Consider the following 19702-nt stretch of genomic DNA (forward strand, 5'->3'; position numbering starts at 1 on the left):
TGACTGCTAACCTAGAGCATTATCCCTTCCCCTTAAGTGTTCTGGCATTTTATCTTATTGATTTAAAAGTTTATCCATGAGCATGATTCTTAAAATGAAATGATAGTAAAGGCTTCTGCTAACAAGTTTCTGTCCCTTCACTCCATGGCCCCCCCAACCCAAGTCCAAGGCCTTTGAACTCATTCTTCCGTTTCTGTCATATTTCCAAATAATTTGCATGTTTTCTATCCCTTGATCCATCAGCTTGACACATAATTGATGGAACTCTCATTGTGTTAGTTGGGACTAAGCCTTCCCTTCCTCTGATCCCCTCCAGTATAGTCGTTCCACATTTTTTCTATTTCATTCATGTATGTTGTTTTAACTGTTATTGCAGAAGAAATATTGTCTACTGCTGAGCCAAGTATGGAAGAAAAGTACATTTTCTTTTTTTTAAAGGCTTCTATTTTCTTAAGGATAAGAATTGCTTCATTTCTATATATGTGTTTTGTTGTTTTCTTTGAGTCTGTAGCTGAATCTTCTTCTACTCTCCAATACCTTTATAAAATGTCTCTCTACACATTTTCCCACATAATTGAATCTATTTTTCCTGCTGGAGTCCTTCCTGCTGGAGCGCTTTGTCCTCCTATTCATTTGAACAAGTTGCTTTCTGGGCCTGCCGCACAGCTATTGTCCTAAGGCTGCCTTTGTCCTGGGAGTTCTCTAACCCTCCCTTCTGTGCATTTGATTGCAAGGAACAACACAGTGGACTCATAGTGGCTCAAACAAAAGATGATACTCTATGTAATCTCACATTACAGGATCCTGTGAGGAACATAGGACCTCCCCCTTCCTCCTCTTTGCAGTTCTCTAGTCTGTCTTCTTTGCCTGGCTGACTCCATCATCAGACTAGTGGCAAGATTGTTGCAACTCTTTTAGGCATCTCATCCAGAATTGACCATGTCCACCAAAGGAAAAGGAGCTACCATTTCTTCTATTTTATCTTATTATTTTATTTTTTAATTGTTAAATTTTACTTAATTTTAATTTAGTTGTATTTATTTGATATGCTAGGAATTAAGCCCAGGGCCTTTTGCATGCTAACCACCCACTCTGCCACTGAGTTACACCAGCAGCCCCTCCTATGACTCTTTCTGAGAAATGAGGGAACTTTTTCTGAGTTGCCTTTTATTATCTCATAATTATCCCATCCCATTTCAGAATTGAATCACATCTTCATTGTCGTTTTTGTGTGTGTGTGTGTGTGTGTGCACGTGTGTGTGTGCGCGCGCTGGAGATTAAACCCAGGGACCCTGTACCATTGAGCTACACCCATGGGCCTTTTTATTTTTTGTTTTGAGGCAGAGTCTCCCTAAATTGCTGAGGCTGGAATTTACATCCTCCCTGAGTTGCTGAGATTATAGGCAAGTGCCACTGCACCATGATACATCTTCATTCTTTTTTTTTTAAATTGGTTCTTCTTAGTTATTTTGATAGTATAATCCACTTTAATAAAATTATATAAGCATAGGATATCTCTTATTCTAATTAGGACCAAATTCTTGTGGGTGAGCATGACAGTGGGTTTCATTTGGGTATTTTCATATATATAGGAAAATTATGGTAGATTTGTTCTACTGTCTTTTCTATTCTTTTGTTGTTGTTATTGTTTGTTTGTTTATTTGTTTATTGCACAACTATTCAGGCAAAGCTTTAATTGAGGGTAAAAAAAAGAAAGGAAAAGGGAGCTTTACAACCAGGTGAAGGGAGCAGCTCTGAGTGAAAGAGAAGTCCCCTTATTTAAACCATCTAAGAGTTGTAGACATGATTATACCTCATTTCCAGACAAGTGTGCATCAATGCACATCACTTAATAACAAGAACATAACCACACTGAGCACTTGTAAATGAAAATACAAACTATTTTTTCTCTACTGTCACATTCAATATAGCACAAAATATTTCATTTTTTATATATTTTTTAGTTGTAGATGGACATAATACCTTTATTTATTTTTATGTAGCATTGAGGGTGGAATCCAGTGCCTCACACATGCAAGATGAACATTCTACCACTGAACCACAACCCCAGGCCCTCATTTCTTTTTTTTAAATTTGTTCTAATTAGTTGTACATGACAGCAGTGTATCTTTTGGTTCATTGTACACAAATGGAGCACAGCTTTTCATTTCTCTGGTAGTATATGATGTAGAGTTGCACCATATGTGCAGTCATACATGTACCTAGGGTAATGATATCCATCTCATTTCATCATTTTTCCTACCCCCGTGTTCCCACCCCTCCCTCTGTTTTGCCCAATCAGAGTTCCTCCAATTTTCCCATGGTGCCCGTTTCCCCCATTATGGATCAGCATCCACTTATCAGGGAGAACATTCAGCCTTTGTTTTTTTTAGAATTGGCTTACTTCAATTAACATGATATTCTCTAATACCATCTATTACATGCAAATGCCATCATTTTATTTTCTTTTAATGCTGAGTAATATTCCATTGTGTGTATATATAACACAGTTTCTTTATCAAATACATTTATATACATCAGTGATGAACCCTCTGGAAGAGAAATTAGGAAAACAACCCCATTCACAATAGCCTCAAAAAAAATTTTTGGAAATCAATTTAACAAAAGAGATGAAAGACCTATACAATGAAAACTACAAAACACTAAAGAAAGAAATTGAAGAAGATCTTAGAAGATGGAAATATATCCCATGTTTTTGGATAAGCAGACTTAATATTGTCATAATGGCCATACTACCAAAAACCTTATAGAGATTTAATGCAATTCCAATTAATATCCCAACAACATTCCTCATAGAAATAGAAAAAGCAATCATGAAATTCATTTTAAGAAATTAGAGATCCAGAATAGCCAAAGCAATCTTGAGCAAGCAAAATGAAGCAGGAGGCATCACAATACCAGACCTTAAACTATACTACAGAGCGATAGTAACAAAAACAACATGGTATTGGCACCAAAGTAGACCAGTGATACTAAATAGAAGACACAGAGACAAATCCACATAAATAGAGTTATCCCATATTTGACAGGTGCCAAAAACATGTTAGCGAAAAGATAGCCTCTTCAATAAATGGTGCCAGGGAAACTGGAAATCCATATGTAGCAAACTGAAATTAAACCCCCGTCTCTCACCTTGCACAAAACTCAACTCAAAATGGATCAAGGACCTAGGAATTTGACCAGAGACCTGCGCCTAATAGAAGAGAAAGTAGACCCAAATTTTTATCATGTTGATTAGGTCCTTAACAAGACTCCTAAAGTGCAAGAAATAAAATCAAGAATTAATAAATGGGATGAATTTAAACTAAAAAGCTTCTTCTCAGCAAAAGAAACAATCAACAACGTGAAGAGAGAGCCCACAGAGTAGGAGAACATCTTTACAACACGCACATGAGATAGAGCACTAATTTCCAGGATATATAAAGAACTTAAAAAACTCTACACCAAAAGAATAATAACCCAATTGATAAATGGGCTCAGGAGCTGAACTGACAACGTCACAGAAGATATACAATCAATCAACAAATATATAAAAAAAAGTTCAACTTCACTAGTAATTAGAGAAATGCAAATCAAAATACTCTTAAGATTTCATCTCACACCAGTTAGAATGGCATTTATCAAGAATAGGAGCAACAATAAGTGTTGGTGAGGATGTGGAGAAAAAGGTACACTCATACATTGCTGGTGGCACTGCGAATTGGTACAACCACTCTGTCTTTCCTATTGTTAAGCCAGTCCTTACAAGTGAGGATTGCAAGAATGACTTTGATTTGCCTAGATTAGTCAGGATCAACATTTGGAGCTGGATATGAGGACACTGTCCCCTGAGTTAAATGGTCATGGAGCTAATTCCTTATACTAATATCAGGGTTTTTATTTTTTTAGAGGTGGAATAGGTTTTAGGTAGGGCTTGCTGACATCAACTGAACAAGGTAAAATTTTTGAGACTTTGCATGAATGAAATGTCTTCATTGTACCTTCATATTTGATTTGTCATTGAGCTAGGGCTAGAACTTGAGGTTAAAATTAATTTTCACTCAGAATTTTGAAGGTTGATTTATTGTTCCCTTCCAGTATTGCTCCTGGCTATATCTATGCTTCATCTGATAGCCTGTTAGTCCTAATCTAATTCTTCTTCTAAGTTAGAGGTCCTTCCTTAAGTCATCAGGAAAGTTTCCCCAAGTTTCTTTTAACTGGCTTCTAAAATGTTCCCTATTTCTGTTGATGTGGTAGATAAAGTAATGGACCAGCCTTCAGGAAACCTGTGTTTTTGTCTATTGCAACCTATAAAATCTTAGACAAGTCAGCTAACTTTATCTATCTTTAAATTTTCATGAATCTATCCTAAAAGTGTCTTCAGGAATTATTTGATCATCAGCACACATCTTTTTAATAACTTTTAAGGAAGTTTGTCTTCAAAATAAATATTGCTATTTTCTTATAATAAGCAGAAACTTGAATTATTACATTCATTAATTTTAAAAAGAACCAAATATGTTTTCAAAATATCCACTTTAGAAAGGGGCATAGCTCATCAGTAGAGTCCTCACCAAGAACTTTTGTTGTGAGGTTATAAAGAAATGAGTTGTTTTTATTTATCTTCTCTCCTCCCTGGTTCCCTCTGCCTCTGTGTCTCCATCCTATACACACACCTCCACTCAAGGAGAATAAAGGAGTCTTGAGGCAAAACATAATGAAAAGAGGTCCCCGAGGTGATTAAAAATGGCCACATTCTTTACCTGGTGTGAGAACTACAGTAGTTAATACTATGGTGGATACCAGCATATGATGACAAGATTTAGTTTGTGCTGAGGTATGTGAAGGAAGGCATTAGGACAGTATAATATATTATATAATTTAGCTGTGGTTTATAGCTATTGTATAACATGTCTGTGTGTATATATGTGTGTGTGTGTGTGTGTGTGTGTGTCTAGAGATAGAATAGGTTTTCAGACTTTGTATAAATGAAAATGTCTCCATTATACCTTCATATTTGATTTATAATTCAGTGAGGGCTAGAATTTGAGATTGAAAGTCATTTTCACTCAGAATTTTGAAGGACTACACCAAAAAACATTTTGCTTTCTTTTGGTGGCCTGCTGCTGAAGCAAAACACAATCATCCAGGTTTGCAGACACTGGTTTCTGCATACATGTGTCTTCCCTAATCTGTCCCCACCCACTTCCTCACCTGTTCTTTGTGTTCCTTAAGTTTCATTTGAAGCAAATGTTATTTTTAGTGGTTTGTAATACATGTTGGAGTCTGTGTACTCCTGAGCACATCAGTATTCTTTTTAACTCCCACTTCTAGCAGCCACTCTTAGAAAGCTATTATTTGTCTGCTGCCGAGTTCTTGGAGGAGGATAAGGAAAATTCCATTGTATTTTTTTCACTGTTGTGTTCAGTCTTTTTTTTTTTTTTCCTCTTTAGTGATGAAAAAATAAAAGCATACACATTTGACAAATGAAATAAGAAAAAGCTCTTGATAAGCTTATAATCAGTGCTAGGGTCACAAAATCATTATAAATTGGGTCCATTTTGGACATTTTTGCCACACAGTACAGTTATACTGAATTTTATTTAAAAAGCTGCATAATCCTGAAGTGCATTAAGTTTAACAAAGATTAAACTGTGTACAGTTTTATCTTCATATTATTGTACTTCATTATATCCCAGTTCTTTAAAAGTTTTAAATTCATGCATATGTATTTGTGTGACATACTGGGTTCCCTGGGAATCAGATTCTGAGGTTTGCATTCAGGAATTTTATTGGAGAATGTCCTTATGATCAACCCAGAGGGCAGGACTGAGAAGTATTGTGCAGGGTTGGGTCTTAGGCTTTAGAAAACTCAGCAGAGAGCTCGGAGGCTGGGATGGTCCCTAGGAATTACCTCACCTTGGAGTTATAGGGCAAGGTCTTTATATACCCTTCATTAGTTAGCTTTATTAGTTTGAAATAATTTGAAAACAGTGTATAATAAATCATATAGTGGCTTAAAACAACAAAACACATTTATCATCTCTTCATTTTCATGGTTAGAATCCAGGGGCAATTTAACTGAGCACCTCTGAGGTCTTTCAGAAAGCTACATCAAGGTACAGCTTAGGACAGCAGTCACTGGAAGCCTTGATGAGGTAAATGGCTTCCCAGCCCTCCTACAGCTTTTGGCAAACTTCAGAATGCAGAATCTACTTAAGCTCACCCATATGGCTGCTGGTAGTCCCTCACTGACTACTGATGAGAGTAGTTTGCATGTGAGCTTCTTCACAGAGCAACTTACAGCATAGTAGCTGGCTTTCCTCAAAGCACGCAAGAAAGTAAGAGCGGCCAAGACAGAGGGCAGAGTCTTGTGCGACCTAATTTCTACAGTGACATCCTATCACTTTTTATCATATTCTGTTTGTTAGAAGTGAGTCAGTAGGTTCAGCCCACACTCAAAGGGAGAGAATGACACAAGGGCATGAGCACTAGAAGACAGGAATCTTTAGTGGCCATGTTAGAGGCTACATGCCTATCCCTATAGCAGCCAGTTATTGGATGCCCACTACCCCAAGAAAAGAGTGTACCCTTAGTGAAGCAGCTCTCTTCAGCTGCAGTCATTCCCCTACAGAGGCCCAAAGATAGGGTTGCAGGCTAACAATCTTCCTGGCTAATGATAGCTGGGGCATAAACTCTTCAGTCCTAAGTGGGATCTAAGTAGTACTCAATAGCCTCCACTTCAGTATGTATAACTCTTGGGCAATCAGAATAGTTAATAAACCAGAACTTTTCAGTCTTATTATTTAGGCTATGCAACATGTAATATTTCCTTATCTGTTTTAAAAGGAGAAAGAAATTATGTTGTATCATGTATCAAAACCATTGTTTTTTGATATAGAAGTTCAATTAAAATTTTGCAACAAATAATTGTTAAAAATTGTTTTAAATGAGTAAAGATCTTAAATGCAAAAACATTTTTTTAAAAAAAATGTTTTAGTTGTAGTTGGACACAATACCTTTATTTTACTTATTTATTTTTATGTGGTGCTGAGGATAGAATCCAGCACCTTGCCCGTGCTAGGCAAGGGCTCTACTGCTGAGCCACAGCCCCAGGGCCTTAAATGCAAAAGCATTTTTAAAACACTATTTATCATTTTTCTAGATATGTAAAATTGATTAAAGTACCTAGTAAATGGTAGGGACAGTAGATTCTTTTTCAGATTGTAAATTTTTTTTGTTTTGTTTGTTTGTTTGTTTAATTAGTTACACATGAGCATATAATGATCTTGACATATAATACATTTGAATCAGATGGGATATAATTTCTCATTTTTCTGAGTGTATAGGTTGCAAATTTTAATAGAATAAAATTATAAGAACTTACATCTCTTCTTTTGTCCCCTAATATGTCAATTTTCTGGTGTGATTTTGATCACCCATTGTTTTGTTCTGGTTTGTTTTTTTCCCATAGGTGAAGAAGAACAAGTGCCTGATTTTGTCACTTTTCTTTATCAAATAACCAGAGGAATTGCAGCAAGGAGTTATGGACTGAATGTGGCTAAACTAGCAGATGTTCCTGGAGAGATTTTAAAGAAAGCAGCTTATAAGTCAAAAGAACTTGAAGAATTAGTAAATGTGAAAAGGTCAGAATATTTGTGCTGCAGTTTTTGGTTTATAATGAAACCTTCCAAGTTGCCCAAAGAAAAGGATTATCCTATAAAGTTAACATCAGATCTTCTTTTAAGCACATCTTCAAAGATTCTCAAATATTTAATTACAATGAAGTGAAAACAGTTCTTGGCAAAACTTAGGTGAATTCAGTCCATGTTTATCATTTTCAGTTTGTCTTTATTGATCAATCAGTTCTTGATTAAGGTGCAACATTGTTTTTCAGTCATTTCTTTGAAGAATTAAGTTAACTCTATGTATGACAACGTATTAGCTGCTAAAAGCATTCAATTCTATACAGTTACTGAAAGAAACTTCAATATTTAAAACCACAGAGGACTACTTTTATTCATAGATTTCATTCAGATAGGCAATGATTACATTTAAAAATGAAGAATTCTGTCAGAATATGAATGAAAATAATAGTATTATGTGATCATGGACTCACCATGTATCCACATATCACTTGTTTGGGGAATTGTTTATGACAAATTTTTCATTGTAAGCTGGCTTCTGTCACCTAAAATGTTTTTTTTTTTTCAAAGATAGAGGTGTGAGAGAGGGAGAGAGAGAGAGAATTTTAATATTTATTTTTTAGTTCTCGGCAGACACAACATGTTTGTTTGTATGTGGTGCTGAGGATCAAACCCGGGCCGCACGCATGCCAGGCGAGCGCGCTACCGCTTGAGCCACATCCCCAGCCCCACCTAAAATGTTATGTGAATGTTTTCTACCTTTTCACCCTTGATACCCAGCTAGTAGGTAGTCAGTATATAAGTTAATCTTAATATATACCTGTTTATACTTCAGAAGAGAAATGGTTCTAAGAAAATATCATATTAGTAAATAGCACATTATAGCCTTTTGTATCCTAAATATAAATTGTAAAACAACATAAGCTCCCTGTCCTCCTGCTCCTGTGCCTCTGCTTTGCCTGGAGAATGTCATCTGCTGGGGACAGGACAATACTGCCCTGGTTGATAGCCACATGACCATGAGTGGACAAGATTATTGATCAAATAGAAAGTCTTGGTTGGCCACCAGTGGTCCCTGTGTTACACTCCAAGCATATTAATTAATTCTGCAACTCTTTACCACATGTCAGTATTGAACTATTATTATATGTAGTATTGGTTGAAAATTAAAGAACAGTTGCTAACTTCTGTTCTGAAGTGGAGTTGTGCAGTGCAATCAGCTTCTCTCTCCATTTCCCTCCCCTGGTTCTGCATACCTTGTAATGGTGTGATGGTTGTGTTGACCAAGTCCAGAATACTGGAATGCTGCAAATGACACTTAGCCTCCTCTGTTGACACTCTCTCTAGATAATTTCCATAGTGCCAGATCAAAAGCAAAGTGGCATCAATAGTTTCAATAATTTTCTGTTACAAGGCAAATTAATGTAAAAGTTTTCCAGAGAGCAGATTTTATCTATGAGAATTTAAAAATAAACTTAGCCTTTAATCATCTGCAAATTCTAAATCCTTTCTTGTCATCTTTGTTATTATTGTTTTTTCCCTAAAGAAAGCTGTGCTACAAAGGATACATGTACAAGCTGGCAATATTTAGTTTATATTTGTTGCTTTCTACATAGCCTATAAAGCAAAAGCAAGAAAATTCACACATTGCTTATAAATATTTTCACTCTTCTGACTAGTGTGAGGCATTTATAAAGTTATCTTGATAAGATCAGAGAATTATTGAAAGAGGTTGCATTGAAATAAATCAGATAATTTATCTGGACACTATTTGTCTTGCCTTTTTGCTGAAATTTTGTGCCTTCCTGTGGATTTTTTACAGTAGTTAATATATATTGAATGGTTACTGTGTGCAGAGACAAGTGTGAACAGTCATTTGTAGCAGCCTGGACACTCACTCATTACTGTTATTATTGCTTTATGTACATTAAATCACTTAAACCCTGGGACAACCTTGTGAGTTGGGTAGTTTAGAGAAATGAGGCCAAGTGAGGGAAAGAATTGACCCAGGGTCACACACCTAATTGGAGGAGGGGCAGTGATTGGAACTCAGGTTCTGCAGCTCCAGACCCTGAATACTTACTTAACTGGGTTGCTATTCTGCAGGAAAAATTTAAGTCTCAGTAATGCTGACATTTTCCTCTTTCACTAGCCAGCTTTATTTTATTAAATCAATTCCACTTTTGGAACTCTCAGCAGGAGTGCTTTTGTTGTCAGGTACAGATAGGCACACACACACACACATACACACAGTCCCCCTCTGGCAGAGTTAAGAGGGGAGGAAGTTGCACTGTCCCCTCTCTGCAGGGAGGGATTGTAGAAGGTCACATGGAGGCAGTGGTGATCTATAGCTTCAATTCCTTATTACAGCAGCAGCTCTGCAAGGTTGGTGCTGACACCATTTCCTAACATGGAGCCTGCTTGGTATTATAATGGCATAGGTTTTTCTTAGCTTTCCATGAGATGTATTGTCCCCGACAATTTCATTTCTAAATTAAGTATGTTGTTTTTTTTTCTCCAGGAAAAGGCTAAAGTATTTTGCAAAATTATGGACGACCCATAATGCAAAAGACCTTCAACAGTGGACAGACGAGTTTGAAATGGAAGAAATACAGACTTCCTGATTGAAATGAAGACTACTTTTTGAACAAAAAAAAAATAGGAGAATTAAAAATACAAACCGTACAAAATAACTTTCCAGTAACAGCCCATCTTTGTGTGACATGTGAGCATAGAATCATGACCATGGCATATTCCTTGGGAAGCAGACTTCTTCCTCTTGTGAAGAAAGTGTTTTTCAGGTTTCTGACCTACTGCATCTTTGAAGGATAAACACTTTTGAATATTAAGGCTTCCGTATGAAAATTAGAAAATTCCCTGAACACTGAAGTTTCACATAAAGTCAAAATCTTCCAAATAAAGTCTACAGTGGTAGAACTGAATACATGAACATTTGGAGAGTGATACAAAATTTTAATTCATATTTCTACTTGATTCATTTCAGATAATTGGCAACAGGGTAAATCTGGCAGAAATCTACCTTTCTTTTTGAACTAAAATAATTTTATAATGCCACCAGTTTATTCACCATGAACATAAGCAGTTTTGATAAGAAATAGAACTTCTAAGCTTTTAGAAACGAGTGCACAGAGTACAGAAAGAATAAGAACATATGAGATGTAAAGAGTTAAACATTGTAGTTAGTCTTAAGATTGTTGGATGAAATTATTTTGTCATTCATTCAAGTAATAAATGTTTAATGAATACTTGCTATAGATTATGGTATATCCTGTTGAATTCAGACATTGTTCAGTTGTCATTTTTTAGATTTAACTGTGAAACCACAGTTGCTGCTCATAACAAAGCAATATTTAGAACAGAACTTGCTTATGTTGCTTATTATTGTCCGGTCAACCGATATAACACTCATGTGAGCTCCTTAGTGTTGAACTGTATAGCTTTCTTGATTCACAGTAACACTCCCTCCCTGCCAGATTAGGGTGACACATGCTCAACTATGTCCCTGGGTTTTTTTCAGCACTTACAATCTGGCTTCTCGTATCCATGTGTTCTTTTGGTTTCTAAATATGTAATTCGTGTAAAGGCTCTCCATACTATTTCCCACCCATTTGTTATTCCTGCTCAGTTAAATTTCTTCCCCACATTTGATGAGCATACCTTTAACCCTTTCTAGATTGTTAATGACAGTGACCCTAACAGAGACCCCAGACTCAAGAGTCAATACAGTGTCTATAAGCTGACAAGAGTGTTTTTGTTGCCTCTTTTAGTCACTCTCACTTTAACTCTCCAATTCCCAACCTTTTGGAGTCAGGGAATACTGTTCCTTGGTTGATTCCACCCCTCCAGAAATACTAATGTGTAGTGAAATTATCAAAAATTTCTCAAAGTAGAGTCAGGTTAAAATGTACTCTTCAAATTTTAAAAAGAACAAGATGATTTCAATACTTGATAGGACTGTGAATGTTTTACATTATTTCTAACAAGATTTGAAAGATACTGTTGTAACTCTACTGTCAGGCCAGAGAGAAAAAGAGTTGAATCCAGCCATGTCATGCACATGCCAGAGGGACACACAGGGACAATCGGTCGCTAGTAATGTCCAAGTAGACATTTGAGGACAACTCTGCCTCTGACTGGGCCAGGGTTCAGGCCAGCATCAGCATTCAAACAGACAGGGATACCAGGAGCAGTGGCAGGGCACACTGTCTGGCAGCTGACAGGGTGAAACATTGCAGGTTTCACATGCTGGATTTTCCAGCATGAAGCAGGATATCAGCCTGCCAGCTCGAAGTAGATCAGGCCCTGCTCCACACCAATTACTGAAGATTACACTGAATCCCTGTCATAAAGACTACACACATGCCATGGAGATGCACAGGAAAGCTGCAGTCCATTGAGTCTGTGTTCAAGATACCCGACTTCAGAGCAGCAGTTCTAACGTTGCCTATAACGAACATTCGAGGGAGTGGGGTTGGAGTATATTGCCCGGAGTCATATTCTCTCAGGCTCAGGTAGGAGCATTGAGCCTGGAAGCTAAGTGTCCTCAATATTTCAGACTGAGGCTGATGGCTAGTGTACAAAGGAAAGTAAATTGGAAATGATATATTCAGTGACTTGGCTCTTTTAGCCACTAAATAACACGTTAAAAACTGATCATTCTACAGTTACAACCACCAGATTCTCAAAAACCTAAACATAGACCCGTCTGTTCAGTAACCCCAAAATCAAAAAAGAAAAAGGTCAAGGCTGGGGCTATAGTGGTAGAGCATACACAAGGCTCTAGGTTCAATCTTCATAACCACGAGAAAGAGAGGGAGACAGAAGAGGAAAGGGAAAAAGGAAAAGTCAAACATTTTTAACCAGTTTCAACTTTGACTTCCTGCCGTTTCATCTCTCATCAACGCTATCTGTGCTTACTGTTTTTAAAATATTTTCATTGCATTAGCTTTTTGTAGCTGTGACACATACATGAGGAAAAACTTAAAGGTGGAAATTAATTTTATTTATTAAGAGGTTTCCATCCACAGTTGGCTGACTTCTTTGCTTTGACCTGAGGTGAAGCAGAACACAGTGGCAGAAGGTTATAGTGGAGGAAAACTGCTCAGCTCTTGGCAGACAGGAAACAGGGGAAGGTGTTCCACACAAGAAATACCCTCCTAGGGCATGACCCCTGAGACCTACTGACAGCAAGGCCTCACCTCCTAACACTTCCACTACCTCCCCCATATGCCATCCAATTATTAATACCATCAGTGAATTAATCCACCAATGAAGCCAGAGCCCTCATGAGCCAGTCACTTCCCCAGAGCTCCACCTCTGAACATTGCTATTGGGGAACAAGCTTTCAACACATGAATCTTGGGGGATACTTCAGATCCAAACCATAGCACTTATAGCTACTAATAACTACTACGAGAATATTTTTTAAATCCATAATTTTAAAAAGAGAAAAAAAAGGAAAGGAAAATGAAAACTGTTCATTTTAAAATTTTTAAAGAAAAAACGTAAAGCCCTAAGCATTTGAGTTATCCATTCTATCTCAGTGGTTCCCTGTTCGAAGTATTAAAATCATGATTTCAGGGCTGGGGTTATGGCTTAGCGGTAGAGCACTTGCCTAGCACGTGTGAGGCCCTGGGTTTGATCCTCAGCACCACATAAAAATAAATAAAATAAAGGTATTGTGTCCAGTTACAACTAAAAACAATATTTTTAAAAAATCATATAATTCCAAGTTACTACCTGAACCAAGGGAGGCTAGACCCAAGCTTAGTATTTCTTTTTTTTTAATACATTTTTTTTACTTGTCAATGGACCTTTATTTATTTATATGTGATGCTGAGAATCAAACCAGTGCCTCACACGTGCTAGGTAGGTGCTCTATCATTGAGCCACAACCCCAGTCCTCAAGCTTAGTATTTCTGAACAGCTTTGTTGGCATTAACTTGCATACTGTACAATTCACTCATTTAGTGTATACAATTAATTGGATTTTCCTTTATTCACAAAGCTGTACAACTGTGAATCAATTTGCGAATGTTTGGGAATCACCCTGGAAAAGAAATCCTGTGATTAGCAATCACTTTTCATTCATCCCCAAGATCCCTGGTCCTAAACAACCACTAATCTGCATTTTGTCTCTATAGATTTGCCAATTTTGAACATTTCATACAAAGGGAATTGTACAATGTGTGGTCTTTTGTGTTTGAATTCTTTGACTTAGAATAGTGTTTTCAATGTTCATCCATGTAGCACAAGTATTTCATTCCTTTATATTGATTCATTCTGTGTTCATACCACATCTTATTTTTAACATTCATCAGTTTATAATCATTTAAATTATTTCCATTTTAGGCCATTTTTAAATCTCTGAACATTTTATAAGTTTCTATGTGATAAAGCGTATAGTAGTATTTTTTAAAATTCCCCTAGTAATTCAAATGTGCAGTCAGGTTTGTGAACCACTAATCTCAGTAATTACGAATGACTACACAATATTTAAAATTGGGCTGATCATCATTTGTTCCATCTCTCCTCACTTTATCTGTTGTTTAGGACATGGCGTACAATAGATATTTGTTAAAATAGAAAATAAAAACAAACACTTTCAAGTCAAAAACTCAATGAAAAGATGCTTCTTTTCATTAACAAGGCACCATTTTACTAGGGATTCAAAATCCATAAAAAATATACTCTTTTTTTGCGGGGGGTCTGGGGGGTTGTAGATGGACTCAATACCTTTATTTTATTTGTTTATCTTTTTATGTGGTGCTGAGGATTGAACCTGGGACCTCACATGTGCTAGTCAAGCACTCCACCACTGAGCCACAACTCCAGCCCCCAGAAGTGTACTCCATCTTAAAACAAAAAAACTTTTTTGTTTTTTTGTATTCTGACAATTTGTCCCAGGTTTGAGCCTGTTGTCCTGGTGGTAAGGGGCCTGGTGAAACTGCCCACTGAGTGAATTCCAGAGAAAGACTAGACTGAATCCAATGTGTTCTACAAATTAATGTTGATTTTTTGTAAGTTCCAAGATCAATATTAATTACTGCTGTGCTGTGTAATTATAAAAGTGTTCCTGGCTATTTTCACACCAAGTATATGAGTGGAGCAAGAAAGAAACTGTATTAGCACCATCTGTGCTTTCTGACCTTTTGATTAAGACCAGCTCCTCTGTAGAACATTGTAATTCATTCCCATGATTATTGTTAAGTTTATTAACACTCAGGGAAGCTTTATTAACATAGTTTTGCTGGTATTTTTATTAAAAGCCTCTTTTACTCAGAAGTGTCCTGTTATATAGTTACACTCATGACAGATGCTGTTTAATCAGTCTCTAGCATGATAATTTTTTTATATCTTTAAAAATCCATTATTTTCCTTGTTCATTGGATAAACTGATTTTCCCCAAAAGACCTACCAATTTTTTTTTTTGGCCTGTTCTTGGTAAATGCTTTATATTGTAGAATTTAGAAACTACAACTCTGCTAATTGGTGTGTTAGCTCCTTACCACCTAGTCTATTTTTGAGACTGAATCCCCAAAGATAACTTGTCATCTGCCTGTTTCCATGAAATCCTGGTGAAGAATGTGCACCTCCATGACTTCATGAGACACATAGCAAGGCTGTCTCTTGTAGAAATGCTTATTGAGCTTGGGAGTAGGAATCCTTTTTTTCTAGTGGTTTTGTATTTTGTTCAAATCCTTTCTTCATTCCCTTTGGCTATCTTTTAAAAAAATATAGAGACCCTTTTCTCAAATTAAAAAAAAAATAAAAAATAGAGCTGGGATATGACTTAATGGTTAACCATTCCTAGGTTCAATACCCGGTACCAAAAAAAAAAAAAAAAGCCTATATATTTTTTCACAATAGTCTTTTTTTCCCCCTTGTATCAGAAATAATGTGTATCATTTTAACTTCTGTTCAGGTTCAAGCCCCTGCTCCTTATCCCACTTCCATGAACCCCCATGTAGGACTTGGGATGTACCTTGCAGCCCTCTATCAGAATCACTGGGGTTTTTTAATGCATATTTCTGGGACCTACTCTAACTGTTGAATCAATCTCTGAGTTGGGACATAGAATTATCAGTCAATGTGAGTTTCTGTCCTCATTTCCCTTTCCCTTTCTCGTCTCTCCCTACTTGGTCATGACCTAATCTTCAAAGAAATTTGCTAAAAATTCCATTCCTTGGTTCATCCCCTCTTTCCATGATTCTGTAGAGCCCAGAGAGCTTTATTATTTTTTAATAGACTATTTCTTAAAACAACTTTGGATTCATAGAAAGATTGGAAAGAATTGAGTGTTTCTGCATCCTGAAAGTGGAGGTCATTTTTCAAAGTTGAAAGTGAGAAGACACATAAAGCTGCATGTGCCTTTGAGGGGAAGCATTGAATGTGGAGATGATCCCACAAATAAAATGTTTAGAAATGAAAAAAATAAGAACTGAGAGTTTCTATATATTTCTTATCCACATACATAGCCTCCTCCAATATCAGCATCACCACCACAGTGGTATATTTGTTACAGTTGAACCTGCACTGATACAGCTACCAACCAAAGTCCATAGTTTACCTTAGTGCTCACTCCTATACTTTGGTGTTGTACATTCCGTAGGTATGAACAATTGTATAATGACATGTACCCGCCATGATAGTGTCATACAAAGTAGTTTTGCTGCCCTTTAAGCCTCTTCTCTGCCTGTTCATCTTTCCTTCTCCCTAAAGTGGCAATCACTGATCCTTTCACAGTCTCCATAGTTTTGTCTTTTCCAGAATGTCAGATAGTTGGAATTATACAGGATGCAGCCTTTTCAGACTGGCTTCTTTCACTTAGTATTGTGCATTTAAAGTTCCTCCATGTCTTTTCATGGTTAGACAATCCATGTCTTCTTAGTGATGAATAATATTCCATTGTCCAGCAGTCCAAGTTTATCCATTCACCAACTGAAGGACATCTTGGTTGTTTCTAAGTTTTGGCAGTTATAGATAAAGCTGCTATACTCATTCTTGTGCTGGCTTTTGTGTGGACATAAGTTTTCAGTTCCCTTGGGTAAATACCAAGGAATGAAATTGCTAGATCATGTGGTAAGAGGATGTTTAGTTTTGTAAGAAACTGCTGTCCTCCAAAGTGATTTGCCATTTTGTGTTGCCACTAGCAGTAAATGAGAGTTATCGTCCTTGCCAGCATTTGGCATTAGCAGTGTTCCAGACTTGGGCCATTCTAATAGTGTGCAGAGGTATCTTTTTTATTTACATTTCCTGGTGAAGGATAACATGAAACATCTTGTGATATGCTTATTTTCCATTTGCATATATCCTTTGGTGAGGTGTCTGTTAAGGTCTTTGACCCATTTTTACAATCAGGTTAGTTTTCTTATTGTTGAGTTTTAAGTGTTCTTTGTACATCTGGGATAACAGTCCTTTATCAGATATGCCTTTTGTAAACATTTTCCCCCTGTCTGTGGCTTATCATATTCTCTTGACAGTGTCTTTACAGAGTAGAAATTATTAATTTTAATGAAATCCAGCATTCATTCTTTCATGGATCATGCCTTTGATATATCAAAAATTTCATTGGCATGCCCAAAATCATCTAGATCTTCTCCTCTGTTATCTTCTTAGAATGTTATAGTATGCATTTTACATTGGCTCATTTTGAGTTAATTTTTGTGAGGGTATGAATATATATTTAGATTATTTAAGGGAGTATTTTTTAGAGAACTTTTATAAAATTGAGCAGAAAATACAGAGAGGAGGACACTATTTTCAAACTGTGTATCCTAAGTGATCACTATGCAGATAAAGAATCAAACTTGAGAAGCATGACCGTAGTGCCTTCAAATTGTTATTCATCAGAAGAAGCCACTTCTAAAAATAATAAATAGTGGCCCTTTAATTTCTTCAAACACTTTGGAGTTCTTTTAAACAGAATATCAAGCAAAAGCAAGCATTTAAAATTGCAGTTTTGTGTTACGAGATTTAAAAGAATGCCTCAAACTGTTCATAAATTCTGGTATTCTATATTCTAAAGAGTATTCAAACTAACATATAACATTAACAGGAAATATTCTAATTTCCTATTTCTAACTAAAATGTAACATTATCAGGAAAAATATTCCCACACTTAACTGCTTAATGACCTAGAGCATTACAGTTTTCTAGCAATCAATAGCTTTGATATCAGTATACAGGCTAGGTTTCTAAGATGTTCTTTCACTGTAGGTACAAAAACATGATGGACCTAGAAAAGGTTTGTTGATAGGCCTGGTAATTGAGTCATGCTTTGTAATCAACAGGCAAACAAGACCCTCTGTAAATGAATGGTAATCAACAGTGGGTTAGCCTATATTACAGTCTTAGATGCTCCTGAAATAGCCACTCCTGTGGCAGATAGAAATTGTAGGAAGGAACAAGTGAAAAATACCAGCTTTTTACAAAAGTTAAGGACCAGAGATTTCAAAGTATCCAGTTGAAATGTAAATAATAATAATAATAATAATACATTTATAACTTGCAGGTGAGTCTAGGTAGTCAGTTGCAAGATACCTAATTATATTCAGGCAATTTGTGACCAGCCCTATAGAAGAAATAAAATGTCATGTAAATGGCCAACAATAGCTATGACCTTTTTAAACTAAAATGATCTCTCCAGAATGGTCATTTATCATAAGTTCATTGATCTAAGTGAAAAATTGCAAGCTTAGTTAATATTGATACATTTTTAAAGTTGCAAGAACAGAAACACACTAGAAGATACATCAACAAGGAAAGCAAACAGCAGCCTCACCTGGACTTGGAAGAAGAAAAATTGTAGTTGTTTTCAGAACACAGCTTAGTTCTGTGTCTGTTGTCTTTCATCAGCATCACTGCTCTGTTATCTCCCTGTTCAGTGGCTCTTCTGCCATGATAGTGAATCAACTTCTTTGTCTTTTGCTGCTTCTGCCATTGCTGACTCTGCTCCTCTTGTTTTCTGACCTTATGATATCCAGTGGCTTGTACTTACTGTCTTGTCTCCAAGTGGGTCTGTTCCTGTCTCACCTTCCAATTTCTTACCCCCTTTGTCCTCTTCCTGTTTAAGAAGGCAGGTCTGAGTGACTAGGGGTGTAGTTCAGTGGAAGAGCACATGCTTGGCACACAAAAACCCAGGGTTGAATCCCCAGGACCAAAAGTAACTAAGAAAGAAGGCAGACCTGATTGGTTCAGTTAATATGGTTGTTCCTGTTGGGTAGTTTTTGTCTTGGGCCACCTCCTGGGCAGTGGCTAGCCTGGAAAACAGCAACTTTTATATTACACAGCCGTCTATTCAGTCCTGTCCACAGTGGCAGCTTCACTTCACTTTGAAGAAGCTGTGAGTTTGGCAGCAACTCTGAGCATCAGTACAACTGATTGATCTGGTGTCAAGAAAGTGCTCAAGGTTTGTGCAATATAAGAATACACTGTGGAATTGACCTTCCAGAAACAAAGAACCTGGGGAGTTCAGCCAAGTATGTCTAAATTCATGAAATACATGAATCAGAACATTTTACACAATCCACTTGTAGATTCAAAATTGAAGGGAGTAACTAGAGTAAGTGAAAAAAAATCTAGTCAGTATGGGAAAATATGAGAATATTTTGCCACTACCATAATATAGACTTGAGAAATGTTAGTGCTTCCATAAATAATTAAGGTCTTTAAACGGTGAGTACAAAATTAACATTGAGATGTATATGTAAAATGACCCATTAAAACTTTCTGCAATTTTAGGAGAATGGAATAAGACTAGACACTATGGGAAATAATTGTGCTAATGATAATGGGAAATACCTATACTAAAAGAATTTAAGTCTCTGTTGAATGATTATAAAAAGAAAGAGAAACTACCCCTGGAGGTCAAGCTCATGGCCTAGATCCACCTATACGAGCCTGTGCAGATCCCAGGCTCACAGCAGCACCCACGGGTGGGGCAGACACCCACCAGAGCCTAACCTTTGGCACAGGACTGCCCCTTCTAACCAACAGACTACCAAGGGAGGTCAATTCCAGAGGCTCAGATCCAC

At 36.7% G+C, this 19702-nt stretch overlaps 1 protein-coding gene across 1 annotated transcript in view; it reads left to right on the plus strand.

The window, feature by feature from the left end:
* Positions 1-10942, plus strand: part of Msh3 (mutS homolog 3) — a 192179-nt gene extending 181237 nt beyond the window's left edge. Inside the window, exons 23-24 of the mRNA XM_077800452.1 lie at positions 7475-7646; positions 10168-10942. Coding sequence (XP_077656578.1) covers positions 7475-7646; positions 10168-10270 — 275 coding nt within the window. The 3' untranslated portion in view covers positions 10271-10942. The remainder of the gene's footprint in view (positions 1-7474; positions 7647-10167) is intronic.
* Positions 10943-19702: the final 8760 nt, after the last annotated feature.

The sequence above is a fragment of the Urocitellus parryii genome, chromosome 1 (assembly GCF_045843805.1).
Source record: "Urocitellus parryii isolate mUroPar1 chromosome 1, mUroPar1.hap1, whole genome shotgun sequence".
Lineage (NCBI taxonomy): Eukaryota > Metazoa > Chordata > Mammalia > Rodentia > Sciuridae > Urocitellus > Urocitellus parryii.